General features: G+C 45.3%; 1 protein-coding gene across 1 annotated transcript in view; it reads right to left on the bottom strand.

Annotated features, from left to right (window-relative positions):
* LOC126199011 (protein unc-93 homolog A-like) overlaps nucleotides 1-17,571 on the bottom strand; it is a 315,006-nt gene that overhangs the window by 51,391 nt on the left and 246,044 nt on the right. Inside the window, exon 4 of the mRNA XM_049935695.1 lies at nucleotides 11,812-11,956. Coding sequence (XP_049791652.1) covers nucleotides 11,812-11,956 — 145 coding nt within the window. The remainder of the gene's footprint in view (nucleotides 1-11,811; nucleotides 11,957-17,571) is intronic.

Raw genomic sequence — 17,571 nt, 5'->3', positions numbered from 1 at the left:
AGATACATGATCACTGTTTCACCATCAAACGTCACTCTGTGACTTACAATTAATTTTCTGCACCAAAGCAAACGCCTGTGTTGCAATACGCTTGGCGAACAGCAGGTTATACCCATATTAGCATTTTAAAATGTAAGTGTGGTTTTTGATATTGGACTGCTTGAATGCGAAAGTGTCAGGTGTGTAGTATATGGTGTTATGCGCTGTACACTGACGTTACTGAATTATGTATAACTTCCCTCCTATGGTATTGATAGTTGTTACTCTGTTTCTCTCTATTAAAATGTTCCTTGTGGTAGAATGCAACGTTTTGCATGGGAATGACACAGACCACTGTATTATTATTATTATTATTATTATTTTGATTGAGTGTTATTCTAAGCATGGTTTCGTACGGTTCTGAGCGTGCAAGGTCAAAGGTGTCCCTTATAAGTAGGAAAATATTTCATACCGAAGTCAGTGGCGGTTCGTAATCGGACATTCTCAATTAAGAACCTATATCTACTGAAGAATATGGCGAACATAACGTATGCGTGGAATTTGCAGCGAATTCTTTGGAGAAGATAATGAATGCAAGCGATCGTAATTTTGTCATTGGCTATTTGAAAATCGCCCAATAACCCCATTCAAACTGTTTACTGATAAAGACATTTTCTCTCATGACAGTATCAACAACTCTCGTAAATCACACCGATGGTCCGACAAAAAACTTGTTACTCTGGTGGAGACATATTTTCAAGAACGCTGCTTTGTAAATGTATGGGTTGGTCTGATAGACAAACACTTGACTGAGGCTATTGTTTACCACACTGACTTTCGGGGCCCCGTTACCTCCATTTCTTTGAAAACGAGTTTTTAGAATTATAAGAAACCGGTTCCGTTGTCTACAAGTATGGGTGCCTACTGGCAGCATGCCAGGACCACTACACATTACAGTCGTCAGGTGACCCAGCGCCTAAATGTAACATTCGCCGGAATATGGATGGACAGTAATGATCATATTTCTTGACCAACAAGATTGCTGAACCAAACACTTTAATGGTACATTTTTGCCTTTTGAGAAGAGTAGTCTACAAAGAGAAAGTCAACACAAGAGACGAATTGATCATTCGAATTATGGACTGTGCTGCCCTCATAAAAGAACGGCAAGACGACCTCAGAAGACTGACAAGCAGCCCTGTCAAGAGAAATCGGAAGCTCATTGAAGTCGGAGGTGGAATTTACGAAAATCACTTCTGAACTTAATCGAAGATGGATGGGCAGTCATGATCATATTTCTACATCTACATCTACATCCATATTCCGCAAGCCACCTGACGGTGTGTGGCGGAGGGTACCCTGAGTACCTCTATCGGTTCTCCCTTCTATTCCAGTCTCGTATTGTTCGTGGAAAGAAGGATTGTCGGTATGCTTCTGTGTGGGCTCCAATCTCTCTGATTTTATTCTCATGGTCTCTTCGCGAGATATACGTAGGAGGGAGCAATATACTGCTTGACTCCTCGGTGAAGGTATGTTCTCTTAAGTTCAACAAAAGCCCATACCGAGCTACTGAGCATCTCTCCTGCAGAGTCTTACACTGGAGTTTATCTATCATCTGCGTAACGCTTTCGCGGTTACTAAATGATCCTGTAACGAACCTCGCTGCTCTCCGTTGGATCTTCTCCATCTCTTATATCGACCCTATCTGGTACGGATCCCACACTGCTGAGCGGTATTCAAGCAGTCGGCGAACAAGCGTACTGTAACCTACTTCCTTTGTTTTCGGATTGCATTTTCTTAGGATTCTTCCAATGAATCTGCTTTACCGACGATCAACTTTATATGATCATTCCATTTTAAATCACTCCTAATGCGTACTTCCAGATAATTAAGGGAATTAACTGCTTCCAGTTGCTGACCTGCTATTTTGTAGCTAACTGATATGGGATCTTTCTTTCTATGTAGTCGCAGCACATTACACTTGTCTACATTGAGATTCAATTGTCATTCCCTGCACCATGCGTCAATTCGCTGCAGATCCTCCTGCATTTCAGTACAATTTTCCATTATTACCTCTCGATATACCACAGCATCATCCGCAAGAAGCATCAGTGAACTTCCGATGTCATCCACAAGGTCATTTCTTGAACAACAAAATTGCTGAACCAAACCCTTTAATGGTACATTTTTGCCTTTTGAGAAGCGAAGTCTACAAAGAGCACTGTAGTTTCTTCTCTAGATTGTCGCACAGATGACAAAATGGTAGATATCGAAATAGACGACAGAGGGATAGAGAAACAATTAAAATCGCTCAAAAGAGGAATGGCCGCTGGACCTGATGGGATACCAGTTCGATTTTACAAAGAGTACGCCAAGGAACTTGCCCCCCTTCTTGCAGCGGTGTACCGTAGGTCTCTAGAAGAGCGTAGCGTTCCAAAGGATTGGAAAAGGGCACAGGTCATCCCCGTTTTCAAGAAGGGACGTCGAACAGATGTGCAGAACTATAGACCTATATCTCTAACGTCGATCAGTTGTAGAATTTTGGAACACGTATTATGTTCGAGTATAATGACTTTCCTGGAGACTAGAAATCTACTCTGTAGGAATCAGCATGGGTTTCGAAAAGGTCGTGTGAAACCCAGCTCGCGCTATTCGTCCACGAGACTCAGTGGGCCATAGACACGGGTTCCCAGGTAGATGCCGTGTTTCTTGACTTCCGCAAGGCGTTCGATACAGTTCCCCACAGTCGTTTAATGAACAAAGTAAGAGCATATGGACTATCAGACCAATTGTGTGATTGGATTGAAGAGTTCCTAGATAACAGAACGCAGCATGTCATTCTCAATGGAGAGAAGTCTTCCGAAGTAAGAGTGATTTCAGGTGTGCCGCAATGGAGTGTCGTAGGACCGTTGCTATTCACAATATACATAAATGACCTTGTGGATGACATCGGAAGTTCACTGATGCTTCTTGCGGATGATGCTGTGGTATATCGAGAGGTAATAATGGAAAATTGTACTGAAATGCAGGAGGATCTGCAGCGAATTGACGCATGGTGCAGGGAATGACAATTGAATCTCAATGTAGACAAGTGTAATGTGCTGCGACTACATAGAAAGAAAGATCCCATATCAGTTAGCTACAAAATAGCAGGTCAGCAACTGGAAGCAGTTAATTCCCTTAATTATCTGGAAGTACGCATTAGGAGTGATTTAAAATGGAATGATCATATAAAGTTGATCGTCGGTAAAGCAGATTCATTGGAAGAATCCTAAGAAAATGCAATCCGAAAACAAAGGAAGTAGGTTACAGTACGCTTGTTCGCCGACTGCTTGAATACCGCTCAGCAGTGTGGGATCCGTACCAGATAGGGTCGATATAAGAGATGGAGAAGATCCAACGGAGAGCAGCGAGGTTCGTTACAGGATCATTTAGTAACCGCGAAAGCGTTACGGAGATGATAGATAAACTCCAGTGTAAGACTCTGCAGGAGAGATGCTCAGTAGCTCGGTATGGGCTTTTGTTGAACTTAAGAGAACATACCTTCACCGAGGAGTCAAGCAGTATATTGCTCCCTTCTACGTATATCTCGCGAAGAGACCATGAGGATAAAATCAGAGAGATTAGAGCCCAAACAGAGGCATACCGAATATCCTTCTTTCCATGAACAATACGAGACTGGAATAGAAGGGAGAACCGAAAGAGGTACTCAGGGTACCCTCCGCCACACACCGTCAGGTGGCTTGCGGAGTATGGATGTAGATGTAGATGTAGATGTAGATGTAGATGTAGAAAGACAAAGTCAACACAAGAGACGAATTGATCATTCAAATTATGAACTGTGCTGCCCTCATAAAAGAACAGCAAGACGACCTCAGAAGACTGACAAGTAGTCTTGTCAAGAGAAATCGGAAGCTCATTGAAGTCGGAGGTGGAATTTACGAAAAACACTTCTGATCTTAATCATTTGCCTTTGCTTAACAGCTTCTGTGACTATTTGTTTAGATTACATTTTAACAGCTATATCTCTGTAACCAGTAAAATTCGTAGTCATGTTAAATGGAATGTTTTCGTCGACTAAGCCTATACTAGCATTTCCAAAAATATTTACTATTCCTCCTGAAACATCGTGTAGATGTCGACAGACGTACGCCCGTGTGTACCGCAACCCCATGCTCTGTAGTTGGTGTTCCTGCACTCATGCTATTCTCTGTTTTCTGCAAAGTGTGGCGAGCAGAAGCCAAAGTGTAGGGGTTGCTCCTCTACCCCTTAGGATGAAGACAGTTCTGACATCCCCGTGAGTGTCACATATGCCACAAATAATGTTTGGTAAAATCAATGAATACATTAACGTTCCTATTAAACATATTTACAAGTAGTCAATGCAGTGCTTATAAGATGGCGATAGCTGGCTTCTACGAATGCGATGCTCTGTTGCCTCAATGTATGGCGGTCTCAGATACAGATCTCTACGCACAGTTTATTTTTCTCCTTGAACCGTCTAAAATATACAACGTTTTTCGGTATACAGGAGAAAAATAAACTGCAGATGGAAAACTGTGATCAAAACTGTCATCTACCAAGGCATTGCATGCAAAGCAAACAAGGCCTGTTTATGCGGCAGCTAGATTCATCTTCTCCATTGGCGATCGTGGCAATCAGTCGCGGTCACTGAATAACAAACAATATTGCGAGACGTCCCGCCTACGGTCTGTCAGCATACAAAGTCACGTTTGCTGCTGAAGGGGCGGCCTAGTGGCAGGCGCTGCCGCCTATAACTTCGCTGCTCTGTATTGTCGTTGGATGACGTTTCCAGACACGGGTTCCTATCGTCAATTTGTTCCTCAAGACACCCTCTACAACCCCTTGAAGTCTGTCGCAATATTTCTGGGACACCCTCTATAACTTTTAAGCCACAGCTAGCAAATCTGAAAATAATCTTATTAACATGCTATGACAATACGACGAACAATTCGATAAATAGAGACGTTCAAAATCAATAGTTTCTCACTGAGGTAAAAGTAAAGAAACAGTGGTATAATATAAAAGCATCAACCAAAGCTACACAAGGTCAACCGTGCAGTACGAGAAGGAAACCTTATAAAACAACAAAGGGGTAAAAAGTTCAGCATAATGGACAGAGTCGCTTACTGCAATGCTGACATTTGTTGCATAGAAATTATGAGTCAGTCCTGGATACCTGTTCGGCAATACTGTCCAACTATAAAATTGTTTCATCGTCATTCGAAGCCTTGGGAAGTACTTATGGCTGTGTTTGCCTTATTCCTTCTTGATTCTCTTTAGTAAATGGAATAGCTAGCGATCCGTGCAACCGTCTCAAACACAGTTTCAAATGTGATATTTACTTCCTCGTTTGCCTCCTGCTACAAAAATTGAACGTGCTTTATTACACGTGCTTTTTTGTGAGGAACTTTCTCTGCACCTAAGGTGCGCTAAGAACGTTGTGCCGCGCTGTGTACTAAAGACAGAGTAATGAGAACACTCGAAGTACTGAGAATGACAGTCGATAGTGAACTGAGTCAGCCGCCCCTTCAGAACAAAGGGATGCAACCGCTCAGCTCTCAGGACGAGAATGATCTTCCGCACCAGGACCGCATCACAATGGCTCATCAGAAGTATCCGGACCCTTGGCCTTTACCACGGCTTTAACTCTGCTGGAAACACTTTTAATGAGTTGTAGTGAATGTCTGTACAGAAATGGTAGTCCATTTTTCAAGAATAGGAACAGCAGAATGCAGTGTCGTTGGACATTAGGGTCTGGAGAGATATCGACGTTCTAACTTATCCCAAAGGTGTTCCATTGGGTTCAGGTAGGAACTGTGGGAAGGTCAGTCTATTTCGGTAATGCTATTGTCCACAAACAACCGCCTAACAAATACTGTTTTATGACAGATTGCATTGCCATGCAGTCATTATCTCCAAACTGTTCCTCTACAGAACGCAGTACACACTGCTGTAAAATGTGTTCATATATTTCTGCATTTAGCGTTGTCTTAAGTGTAATAAGGGGACCACCTGTGTTGTGTACATAGTTCCGCGTAGTCAGCGCGTACACAACTTTCCCACTAGAGCGCACCCCGCTAAGCACAACAGCGCAGGCGCAGCGCTCGTCCGTCTCCGCACTACGAGATGGCGCTGCCATAGAGACGGACCAAATTCTGCTTCCGCCGATCCGCGTATTAATATGTAACGCAGCCAATGAGATTGCTGCTAACATAGAACCTTTTCTCCTCGCTGATCACACTCGCGCAGTGATACCTAAACGTGCGAGGTATTATAACGAGTGTACAGACCTCCGATCAGTGAGTCTGCATTAGTCTGTACCAGTCTGCATTAGTCTGCATTAGTCTGTACCAGTCTATAGTCAAGTTTCAGTCTGCCCCTAATAAGATTATCATATTCCTGTACATAGCCGTGAAGATAAATGTATAGAGACTTTGTCAAGTATCAGAGATATGTGAGAATAAGATTAACGTACCAAGACCAAAGGAACTTCAGATTGTCAATTGTAAATAGCATCCAGAATGAAGTTACGTAATATCTATGCCTTTTTATTATTTTAATAAATGTGTGTGAAAATTAATCAAGCTCTGTTTAAAGTTGGTCACCGTCAATCTGCTACTCTAAGCGGGCAAGTGGCATTTCTATCGTCTGACCTAACGGCAGAAGATAAACACGCCACGATAAGACCACGAGACATATTGCTGACACTCGCCTACTTCGCTAGAGCGACAAGTCAAATAATCTGATGGTGTGTGTACCGAAGGTCTTACAGTACGCACACCACAACCTGTAACCACGAAAAACACCCAGGCACCCAACAAGACTTAGTCACTGCTTCATGAGCCGTGCGTGGCTCGTGTTCGTGCCATATCTCATCTCACATCCTGTTTTTACTGTACTACCACCTCGTTATGCTAATTTCAATTACTGATGCCACTAAGTTGCCGCTTTGCCTGCCCGTGAGCGGCAGCTGCGGCGAATATCGATATAAGCCCTGGCGTATTACCTTTGCTGACTGCTATTACTTCCCGGTTGCCGTGTGTTTGGAGTTAGTTCAGATCTGCAGTGAACTGGAACGTGCCAGCAGTTAGTTCGGACCTGGCAGTGTTGGAGTTGGCAGGCGGCACAAGTTCAGTCGGGGCGCGGCGGCAGTGAGGTCTGGACCACCATGACTCACACGACGGTTGCCGACACACATATTTGGAGAGGGGACGACTTTGGTTGGTCGTCGGTCGGTCGTCTTGCCGGACGACGTGTATTTGGCGGGCGATTGCTTATGGGTTGGCTGTGTGTGCCGACTCGTGATTCGTCCCTGTTATTCTACAGTCACTGCCGTTAGCATTGTCTGGCTCTTCGTGCAAGTGTTCGTGAAACTGTGTGTAGTTTGTGTGATTTTGATTAACAAGTTATTTAAATGTTGCCGGTGTACTGGCTCTGAGGAGTCGGTCGGTTGGTGCGGATCAGCCAGGAAATCTCTGCGTGGCCCAGCAGGCCGGGCCTGCTGGCGGTCTCTACACAGTGTGGGAGTGTGTCGGAGCTGTTCCGATTGCTACGGGGTTCACCGTCCCAGGACATCAAAGTTGAGTGGTGATTTAATTACCCAAGCCAGACTGTTCACATTGTGGCGTTGGTTTTCATGGTTGGCTGTTTGGTGAGTATTCCCGTGAGCAACAGCGAGTGTTCGAGTTGGCGGAAGTTTGGCCACCATCCGGTGAAGTTTAACTGTATTTTGGTTATTTGAAGTCTAAGTGCACCAGCGGCATTTTCTGCCTTGTGGCCGTTAGTGTTCTGGTTACCTGCCTTGGCCGCTGATGTAAAATTCAGGCAGTGTCCTTTCCTCAACGTGTTGTCGCTGTCCAACACGTGTGTGTAGTTTTGACAGCTTATGCATACTTGGTTGTGGGCGGCTACGCCTTTTACATTTTGGCATTGGAGTTCCTTGTACACTGGTCGGGTGGAAAGTAAGTAGTCTCGTCGGTGGGTCCGTTGACTGTCTCTTGGTTGGGTTGCCGGCGGATCGGATATAGTTGGGTCGGCTACCTGTCTCCCCTAAGTGAACGTTAATATTCCAAGTGCAGACCGACTGCCGACAACTTCTGAGCGCCGCTGGCTGTACTGCCTTTTCTTATTGGTGTTTGATTGTGTATTTTAATGGCTTATAGCCGTTGGTTTGAATTTGTATGCTTGTAGTTGGGTTTTAAGTAATGGGCCTTCAGCCGCTTTAAAATTGGAAGTTCCTTTCTTGTCAAGTCTTGTATTGTTTGGGCCTTCAGCCTGTGTAAAATACGAGTATTGTTTAAAGATAAAGCTTTGGGCCTTCTGCCCACTAAAAGTTATTTTAGTTGTTTTAAGTAATCGGCCTTCAGCCGTTTTTAAATTAAAGTTCTTGTCTTTCAAGTATCAGACTGTGTGGGGCCTTCAGCCTAATTGAAGATAAGGCCGTATGCCTTGTGTGTGTGTTTTTTTTTTTAAATTAAGTCTTAAATCATGGGCCTTCAGCAGTCTTTCAATTAAACTTGTTTGCTTTTCAAGTGTTAGATTTGTTGGGCCTTCAGCCAAGTTGTAGAACTTACTTACGTGATGCCTTCTGCCTTCTAAATATTCTGTTTTGAGTCTTAATTTTAAGTTAAAGGCTTTCAGCCGTTTTTAAATTTAAGTGGTTGTGCCCTTAAGGTATAAGAGAGCGTAGCCTATTCAGCCAATAACTAAGTTCAAAAATTATGCTGGACAACTAAATAAATTTATATGTGTTTGAGTGTAACTGACAGCCCCCTTCTGGCCCCTTTCTACAATTCCAACTACCTGTTCTGTCCTGCGGACTTAAGCAGGGCATTTCACTCCACTTTGGGCACCATACACGATGACAAGTAAAGTTCTTCAGAAATTCGGCAAACCCAAATCCTCCCACGGGATTGCCACAAGGTACAGCGTGATTCATCACTCCAGTCACTCATTTCCAATCATGCACTCTGCAATGGCGTAGCTCTTTACACCATATCAAGCGTAGCTCAGCACTGACTGGCAGAAGTGAGTGGCTTATGTGGAGCTGCTCGAGCATTGTACCCAGTCTTTAACTCCCTACGCACAGTAATTGTACTAGCTGGACTGCTGGTAGCTCTTTGGAATTAACGTGTATGTTCCTCAGCTGATGTCAAGCATTTTTTACAAACTCCCTGCCGACGGCCTTGCCGCAGTAGTGATACCGGTTCCCGTCAGATCTCCAAAGTTAAGCTCTGTCGGGCCGGCCGCGGTGGTCTAGCGGTTCTAGGCGCTCAGTCCGGAGCCGCGCGACTGCTACGGTCGCAGGTTCGAATCCTGCCTCGGGCATGGATGTGTGTGATGTCCTTAGGTTAGTTAGGTTTAAGTAGTTCTAAGTTCTAGGGGACTTAAGAGCTCAGCAGTTGAGTCCCATAGTGCTCAGAGCCATTTGAACCATTTGAACTCTGTCGGGCTGGGCTTGCACTTGGATGGGTGACCATCCGGTATGCCGAGCGTTGTTGGCAAGCGGGATGCACTCAGCCCTTGTGAGAGCAATTGAGGAGCTGCTTGGGAAATAGCGGCTCTGGTCATGAAAACTGACAACTGCTGGGAGAGTGGTATGCTGATCACATGCCCCTTCATGTCGGCGTCCACCGACGCCTGTGAGCTTAGGACGACAAGCCGGCCGGTCGGTACTGTTGGGACTTCATGGCCTGATCGGACGGAGCTTAGTTTTTACAAACACCCTCAGACGTGCTCGACTGTCCCAGCCCGTCAGTACGGGGTCTTGGCTTAGCTGTGGTTGTTCCTTCGCAGTTCCAGTTTAGCAGTACTTTTTTTCTGAAAAAAAGTTTGAGGGTACTCCGACATTGGATATAATGCAGCGAAAAGTACTTATAACTGAAGCATGGGATACTACCCGTCTGCTTTTAGCCACGACGTCATCAACATGTCGAACTAAAAAAAATAGTATCGGAATCTTCAGTCGACTTTTAGATGCAGGAGAACAAGTAAAATAGTTTGTTAGTTTTCTGCTCATCTCTCACCTCCAACGTAACTTACAAGTTGCAACGAAAGACAGGACACACTGTAAAACTTCGCACAACCGACAAGTATGGAACAGCAAATGCAAACGAATAAAGAACAACAAAACAAAGATAGCAATGAATCGCGAAGGATCATGGTAGCGGGACCGTAGAGACATCTATCAGTAGCTCGACGTCTGAGTGTGCGCATATCCGTTTAGCACTACCATCGCCCACTATTGGCGGGCGAGGGCACTACATGCCTGTCGAACTGGCTGCCAGCGATTCAGTTGTCGAGAACGGTTGCCGCAGCTTCGAAATGCTTGAAACAGTCGATGACATCGCTTTTCCCACCGAAAACTGCACTGTATCGTTCGTATTGCAGTAACCAACACGAAAAAATGAAATAAAAAAGTTACGTCCGTGAAATAAATCTTTGGCACTCTTCCAAGTTCTCAACATCGTAAAAAAACTACTTTGTCGACGAAAAAGTTTAGGAGTACGCATCCCCGAGCGTTCCCCCAGAAAAACAGCACTGCAATTTAGTCATATCAGGAATAGTCGAGTTTGGCAACTTTAGAAAGGTTTAAATGTCCCTGATGGATTTGTCACTCAGATTACATCCAATGACTTCTCCATATTCGAAGCTTGCTGAGCTCTCGGGACCGATCCAGTCTGCTGTTCCTGCTTCTCTACTGACCACATAATACTCACAGCTTCCTTTTTTCTTGGTGGGCCCCAACAATAAAAAAGAAAGCAGCGAGTATATTGTGGTCAATAGAGAAGTGGTACCTACTCGTCAATTCCGCATTACGTAGTGGTTTCCGGATACTTTTGATCAGACAGTCTATACTGGTAGACACCCTTTTACTGCCGCAACTTAGGTCGGCAGTGGAGGATGATACGGCCTCGTGGCACCAGCTCTATAGCACGCACACGGCGTGGAAGCGACCAATGCGAACCTTTAAAGGGATTGTTGTGTACATAGTTCCGCGTAGTCAGCGCGTACACAACTTTCCCAATAGAGCGCGCCCCGCTAAGCAAAACAGCGCAGGCGCAGCGATCGTCCGTCTCCGCACTACGAGATGGCGCTGTCTTAGAGACGGACCAAATTCTGCTTCCGCCGATCCGCGTATTAATATGTAATGCAGCCAATGAGATTGCTGCTAACGTAGAACCTTTTCTCCTCGCGGATCACACTCGCGCAGTGATACCTGAACGCGCGAGGTATTATAACGAGTGTACAGACCTCCGATCAGTGAGTCTGCATTAGTCTATACCAGTCTGCATTAGTCTGCATTAGTCTGTACAAGTCTATAGTCAAGTTTCAGTCTGCGCCTAATAAGATTATCATATTCCTGTACACAGCCATGAAGAGAAATGTATAGACACTTTGTCAAGTATCAGAGATATGTGAGAATAAGATTAACATACCAAGACCAGAGGAACTTCAGATTGTCAGTTGTAAACAGCATCCAGAATCAAGTTACGTAATGTCTATGATTTTTATTATTTTAATAAATATGTGTGAAAATTAATCAAGTTCTGTTTAAAGTTGGTCACCATCAATCTGCTACTCTAAGCGTGCAAGTGGCATTTCTATCGTCTGACCTAACGGCAAAAGATAAACATGCCACGATAAGACCACGAGACATATTGCTGGCACTCGCCTACTTCGTTACATCTGATGGTGTGTGTACCGAAGGTCTTGCGGTACGCACAACCACAGGGATGGTTAATATTCTTACGGAGGAGCTTATTTAGTACGAGACTCTAGTCGGGGGTTTGGGTGTTGGGGCAGTACCTGTGTGAAGTCGGCGCCGAGGAAGCCCTGCGTGACGCCGAAGAAGACGGCGATGGGCGTGACGAGGCAGTGGAGCGGGTCGCGCAGCAGGCGCGCCGACGCGGTCACCAGGCGCAGCCCGGACGCCTCCTCCTCGTCCGGAGCGCTGCGGAACCACGACAAGTCAACAACACTGTCACACTGGTACATAGAGCTACACGTTACTGCGCGCTATACAACATTTTGCGGCCGTGCACAGCGGCACTCCGTGAGGCTGTCCCCTGATGACACTGTTTGTATGCAGGGAAGTCGCTGGAATATTGTGGCGAAATACAGAGGTTCGGCGCCTGGTGCAGGAGTTGGCAGTTAACGCTCAACACTAAGAAATACAATGATGAAAAGCGCTGTTCTGTGTGATTGCACGATTTCCGAACAATCACTGAAAGCTGCCGAGAATTCTTCCGGGTTGTACGGCCGTGGTCCATGGAACTCTTCTAGCCCTGACGTTTCGTCCAAAGCTACGCTGGACATCTTCGGAGGTGCTCCTGGCTGTGCTGAGTCTTGCCGACCGACGAGTCGGACGTCGAAGAAGGCCTAAATACCGTGGAAAGTGGGTGTGGTCTGGATTTCAAGTGATAGCAGAGATGAACCTTGTCAAGGATAAAATATAACTATCGATCATAGTACGTCAAAGATAAAAACTTCTAGAATGAGATTTTCACTCTGCAGCGGAGTATGCGCTGATATGAAAATTCCTGACAGATTAAAACTGTGTGCTGGACGGAGACTCGAACTCGCGACCTTTGCCTTTTGCAGCTCTACCATCTGAGCTACCCAAGCACGACTCACGCCCCGTCCTCACAGATTTACTTCCGCTGCAGAGTGAAAATCTCATTCTGGTAACATCCCCAGGCTGTGGCTAAGCCATGTCTCCGCAATATCCTTTCTTTCAGGAGTGCTAGTTCTGGAAGGTTCGCAGGAGAGCTTCTGTAAAGTTTGGAAGGTAGGAGACGAGGTACTGGCGGAAGTAAAGCTGTGAGGACGGGGCGTGAGTCGTGCTTGGGTAGCTCAGTTGGTAGAGCAGTTGCCCGCGAAAGGCAAAGGTCCCGAGTTCGAGTCTCGGTCCGGCACACAGTTTTAACCTGCCAGGAAGTTTCATATCAGCGCACACTCCGCTGCAGAGTGAAAATCTCATTCTGGAAACATCCCCGAGGCTGTGGCTAAGCTATGTCTCCGTAATATCCTTTCTTTCAGGAGTGCTAGTCCTGCAAGGTTCGCAGGAGAGCTTCTGTAAAGTTTGAAAGGTAGGAGACGAGGTACTGGCGGACGTAAATCTGTGAGGACGGGGCGTGAGTCGTGCTTGGGTAGCTCAGATGGTAGAGCAATTGCCCGCGAAAGGCAAAGGTCCCGAGTTCGAGTCCGTGTCCGGCACACAGTTTTAATCTGCCAGGAAGTTTCATAAAAACTTCTCATTGACGCTGTAGCGCCACTCTCCACAGCTTCTTCTTTTCTGTTAAAATTATCACCATGTTTATATATTTCGATGGCTTCTCTATATGTAATATATAAACATGGTGGTAATTTTAACAGAAAAGAAGAAGCGCTGAAAGCGATGTATGGACAGTGGCGCTACAGAATCGACGAGAAGTTTTTATCTTTGACGTACTATGATCGATAGCTATATTTTATCCTTGAGAAGGTTCATCTCTGCTATCACGTGAAATCCAGACCACGCCCACTTTCAACGGTATTTAGGCTGTTCTTCGACGTCCGACTCGTCAGTCGGCAAGACTCAGCAGAACCAGGAGCACCTTCGAAGATGTCCAACGTAGCTTTGGACGAAACGTCAGGGATAGAAGAGTTCCATGGACCACGGCACTACACACGCTGGCAAATGACGTTAACCGGGAATTCGGCATATCCACACCTTGCCATCCGATCGCCACATTGTGTACCGTGATTTGTCACTCCAAACAACGTTTTCCCACTGTTCAAACGTCCAATGTTTACGCTCCTTACACCAAACGAGGCGTCGTTTGGCATTTACCGGCGTGACGTGTGGCTTATGAGCAGCCGCTCGACCATGAAATCCAAGTTTCCTCACCTCCCACCTAACTGTCGTAGCACTTGCAGTGGGTTCTGATGCAGTTTGGAATTGCTATGTGATGATTTGGATCGATGTCTGCCTATCACACATTACGACCCCCTCAACTGTCGGCAGTCTCTGTCAGTCAACGGTCTGGGCGCTAATGACCACTGAAGTTGCGCGCCCTAAAACCAAAAAAAAAAAAAAAGATGAGGTTGGCCTGTAGGCTTTAGTGCTGTAAGTGTTCAAATGGCTCTGAGCACTATGGAACTTAACTTCTGAGGTCATCAGTCCCCTAGAACTTAGAACTACTAAAACCTAACTAGCCTGAGGACATCACACACATCCATGCCCGAGGCAGGATTCGAAACTGCGACCGTAGCGGTTGCGCAGTTCCAGACTGTAGCGCCTAGAACCGCTCGGCCACCCCGGCCGGCTCCCTTCACGTTTCGATTTCACTATCACATCGGGAACAGTGGGGCTAGGTATGTTTAGGAGTGTGGAAATCTCGCATACAGACGTATAACACAAGTGACACCCAATCACCTGACCACATTCGAAGTCCGTAAGTTCCGTCAAGCGATCCATTCTGCTCTCTCACGATGTCTAATAAGCACTGAGGTCGCTGATATGGAGTACCAGGTACTAGGTGACAGCACAATGCACCTAATACGAAAAGTATATTTTTGGGGGTGGCTGGATACTTTTGATCAGATAGTGTATGTGGCATTAGATTTCTATACACAGATCACGTAATTCGTGTAAACAACAGGCCTCTGATTTGCCTACGCGGTGACGGCGCCGATAGCGAGCCACATGGGTTCCATAAGATTTACATCAGGCAAATTTGGTCGCCGAGACATCAACGTGAGATCAGTACAATGCTCCTCGAACTACAGTAGTACGGTTCTGGCTCTGACATACGGACAATTATACAGCTGAAAGATGACTTCGGCGTCGGGGAAGACATCAAGCATGAAGGGATGGAGGTGGTTCGCAGCTACCAGCGTGTCTTCGATTGCTACCACAAGTCCCATGCAAGTACAGGAGAATGTCTCCCGTAGCATAATAACGCTCCCATCAGCCTGCGTCCACGGCGCGTTGAACGACTCGACACGCCGTTCAATCCGATGACGGCGTTTGAGGAGACGACCAGCGACCTAGTGTAGCAAAAATGTGATTCACCCGAAGAGCAGAGACGTTTCCATTGATCAACGGTCGAATCCCGATGATCCTGTGCGCACTGTAGTCGTAATTGAGGATCTCGTTTTGCCACCATGTGAACAAGCAGTGGTGGTAGGGATAGTCTGCTGAGGAACTACATGTTCAACAATATACGATGAACGGTGTCCTCCGAGACACCTGTGTGTGCACCGGCAGAGATGACACAGATCACCGTCTATCTCACATTGCAGAGCAGACAAGCCTCCGAACCCTACATTCTGGCCGGCGGCGGTGGCCGAGCGGTTCTAGGCGCTTCAGTCCGGAACCGCGCAACTGCTACGGTCGCACATTCGAATCCTGCCTCGGGCATGGATGTGTTTGATGATCTTAGGTTACTTAGGTTTAAATAGTTCTAAGTTCTAGGGGACTGATGACCGCAGATGTTAAGTCCCATAGTGCTCAGAGTCATTTGAACTTACATTCTGTGAAGACTCGTGGACATCCAACCGTTTAGCGCCTAGTAGTAGTTCCACTGTCCTACCTCTTTCCGTATATGCTCACGACAATAGCAGGGAACATTCGACCAGCTTCGCCGTTTTCGACATTCTCGTTCACAGGCTATGTGTAATAATAATCTCCCCTTTGTCAAAGTCACTGCTACAAAAAAATGGCTCTGAGCACTATGGGACTTAACTTCTGAGGTCATCAGTCCCCTAGAACTTAGAACTAGTTAAACCTAACTAACCTAAGGACATCACACACATCCATGACCGAGGCAGGATTCTAACCTGCGACCGTAGCTGTCGCGCAGTTCCAGACTGTTGCGCCGAGAACCGCTCGGCCACACCGGCCGGCCACTGCTACAACTCTAACACAGTCTTTCACAATGTACTTGACACGATTGCTTTGTGACTTAGTGCTTATGTGTTTTCCACATGGTTTGTGGATAACCTTGTAAACAAATTCAATGAGGTTCAGAGCCCAACGAGTTAGATGATTAGGTGGATCTTTTAGACCAACATACCATTTCAACAATGTGTGATGCATCACAACTTTAAATTTTATACCATACAAGTAAAACCAGAAATATGTATTACCATATATGATGTAAATATTACCTTTTCAACTGTTGAAAAGTAATACTGCTTTATTTAAATGCCTCGAAGCATATGCCACTGGTTTCTTCTGTCCATTCACAATCTGACCCAAAATACAGCGGACTGCTTCGTTAGAAGCTTTGCACAGGAGGATGAACTCTTTTTCAAAATGGGAAAAACAAATACCGTATCCGAAATCAATACCTCCTTCAATTTTTCGTATGCTGGCTAACAATCCTGTGCCCGCTGGAACTTTATACCCTTTCTGAGTAATCTGTTCAAAGGTACAACTAGCTTTTCGAAATTCTTTATGAATTTATGGTAGTAGTTACGTAAACCGACGAATGACTATATCTGTTTGGTTGTTCATGTTGGAAAAGTTTTACTCGCTTCTGTGAGATGAGTGGATCTGTTTACATAATTCACTAATTGTGTGTACCAAGTAGTTACCTCTTGTTTGACCAAAAGAGCATTTGTCCAGTATGAAACGTGCTGACTGTAACCTACTAGAAAGGTCCTCCAGCCGTTTTACATTAGTATCTCTTCTGAAAAAAATATTCGTCGAAATAAACATACAGTCCTTAGGCTTTAACCCCCTTAAAATCACTTTCAATAATCGCTGAAAAGTTGCTGGTGCATTTTGTAGATCAGTCGGAATCTGCTTATGCTGATAATGTACACTCGGTACCATAAACCCTGTCTTTGGTCTATCCCTAGACGCTGCTTGTAATTGGCAATAACCACTTCGAAGATCCATTGTAGTAAAATAACGACAATGAACCAAATTATCCAAGGTTTCCACAGTGTTAGGGATTGGAAAACATCTCTAACTGTTTGTGAATTCAGATACCTATAACCACAGCAAAACCTTTGTTTCTATGGTCTATCTAACGATTACTTTGGCACAATAACTATTTTCGCGCTACAGGGTCTGTCACTAGGATGTATGACCCCATGTCGTAGTTCTTGTTGAAGGAACTTCTCCACTAATGGCTGTAAACGCGTAGCTAGGCGATACGTTTTCCTATAAAGCAGTCTACTATCCACTGTAGGTATATGGTGCTGAATTACTGGAGGTACTGCTAACCATCCAAATGCACAAAACAAACCGCTAATTCAACAATGATTCCTCCAGAGCTGTACAGTCACTGACCTTCGTGTGACCTATTTTTCTCATAACGCTGCTGCTTCGATGGCTACCTTATGGCTTATGTCCGTATTCGACCTATCAAAGTCTTCTTCCTCCAGTATTTCCAGTGGCAGTCACTATACCCTTTGACGGGCCAAAGTTACCTCTGCCTAATTTGTCTAAGCTAACTGAAACCATATGCTCTCCATTAATATTACTTGTTTACGTTGTGATGTCCCAATTTGCAGCCCATATCATCGCTAGGATAATTCCCAGTCCGTGTCTGCTCCGCCTACATACTTTTG

The sequence above is a fragment of the Schistocerca nitens genome, chromosome 1, assembly GCF_023898315.1.
Source record: "Schistocerca nitens isolate TAMUIC-IGC-003100 chromosome 1, iqSchNite1.1, whole genome shotgun sequence".
NCBI classification, from domain to species: domain Eukaryota; kingdom Metazoa; phylum Arthropoda; class Insecta; order Orthoptera; family Acrididae; genus Schistocerca; species Schistocerca nitens.
The sequence above is the reverse complement of the archived record's forward strand: the minus strand, read 5'-3'. Positions and strand labels throughout refer to the sequence as shown.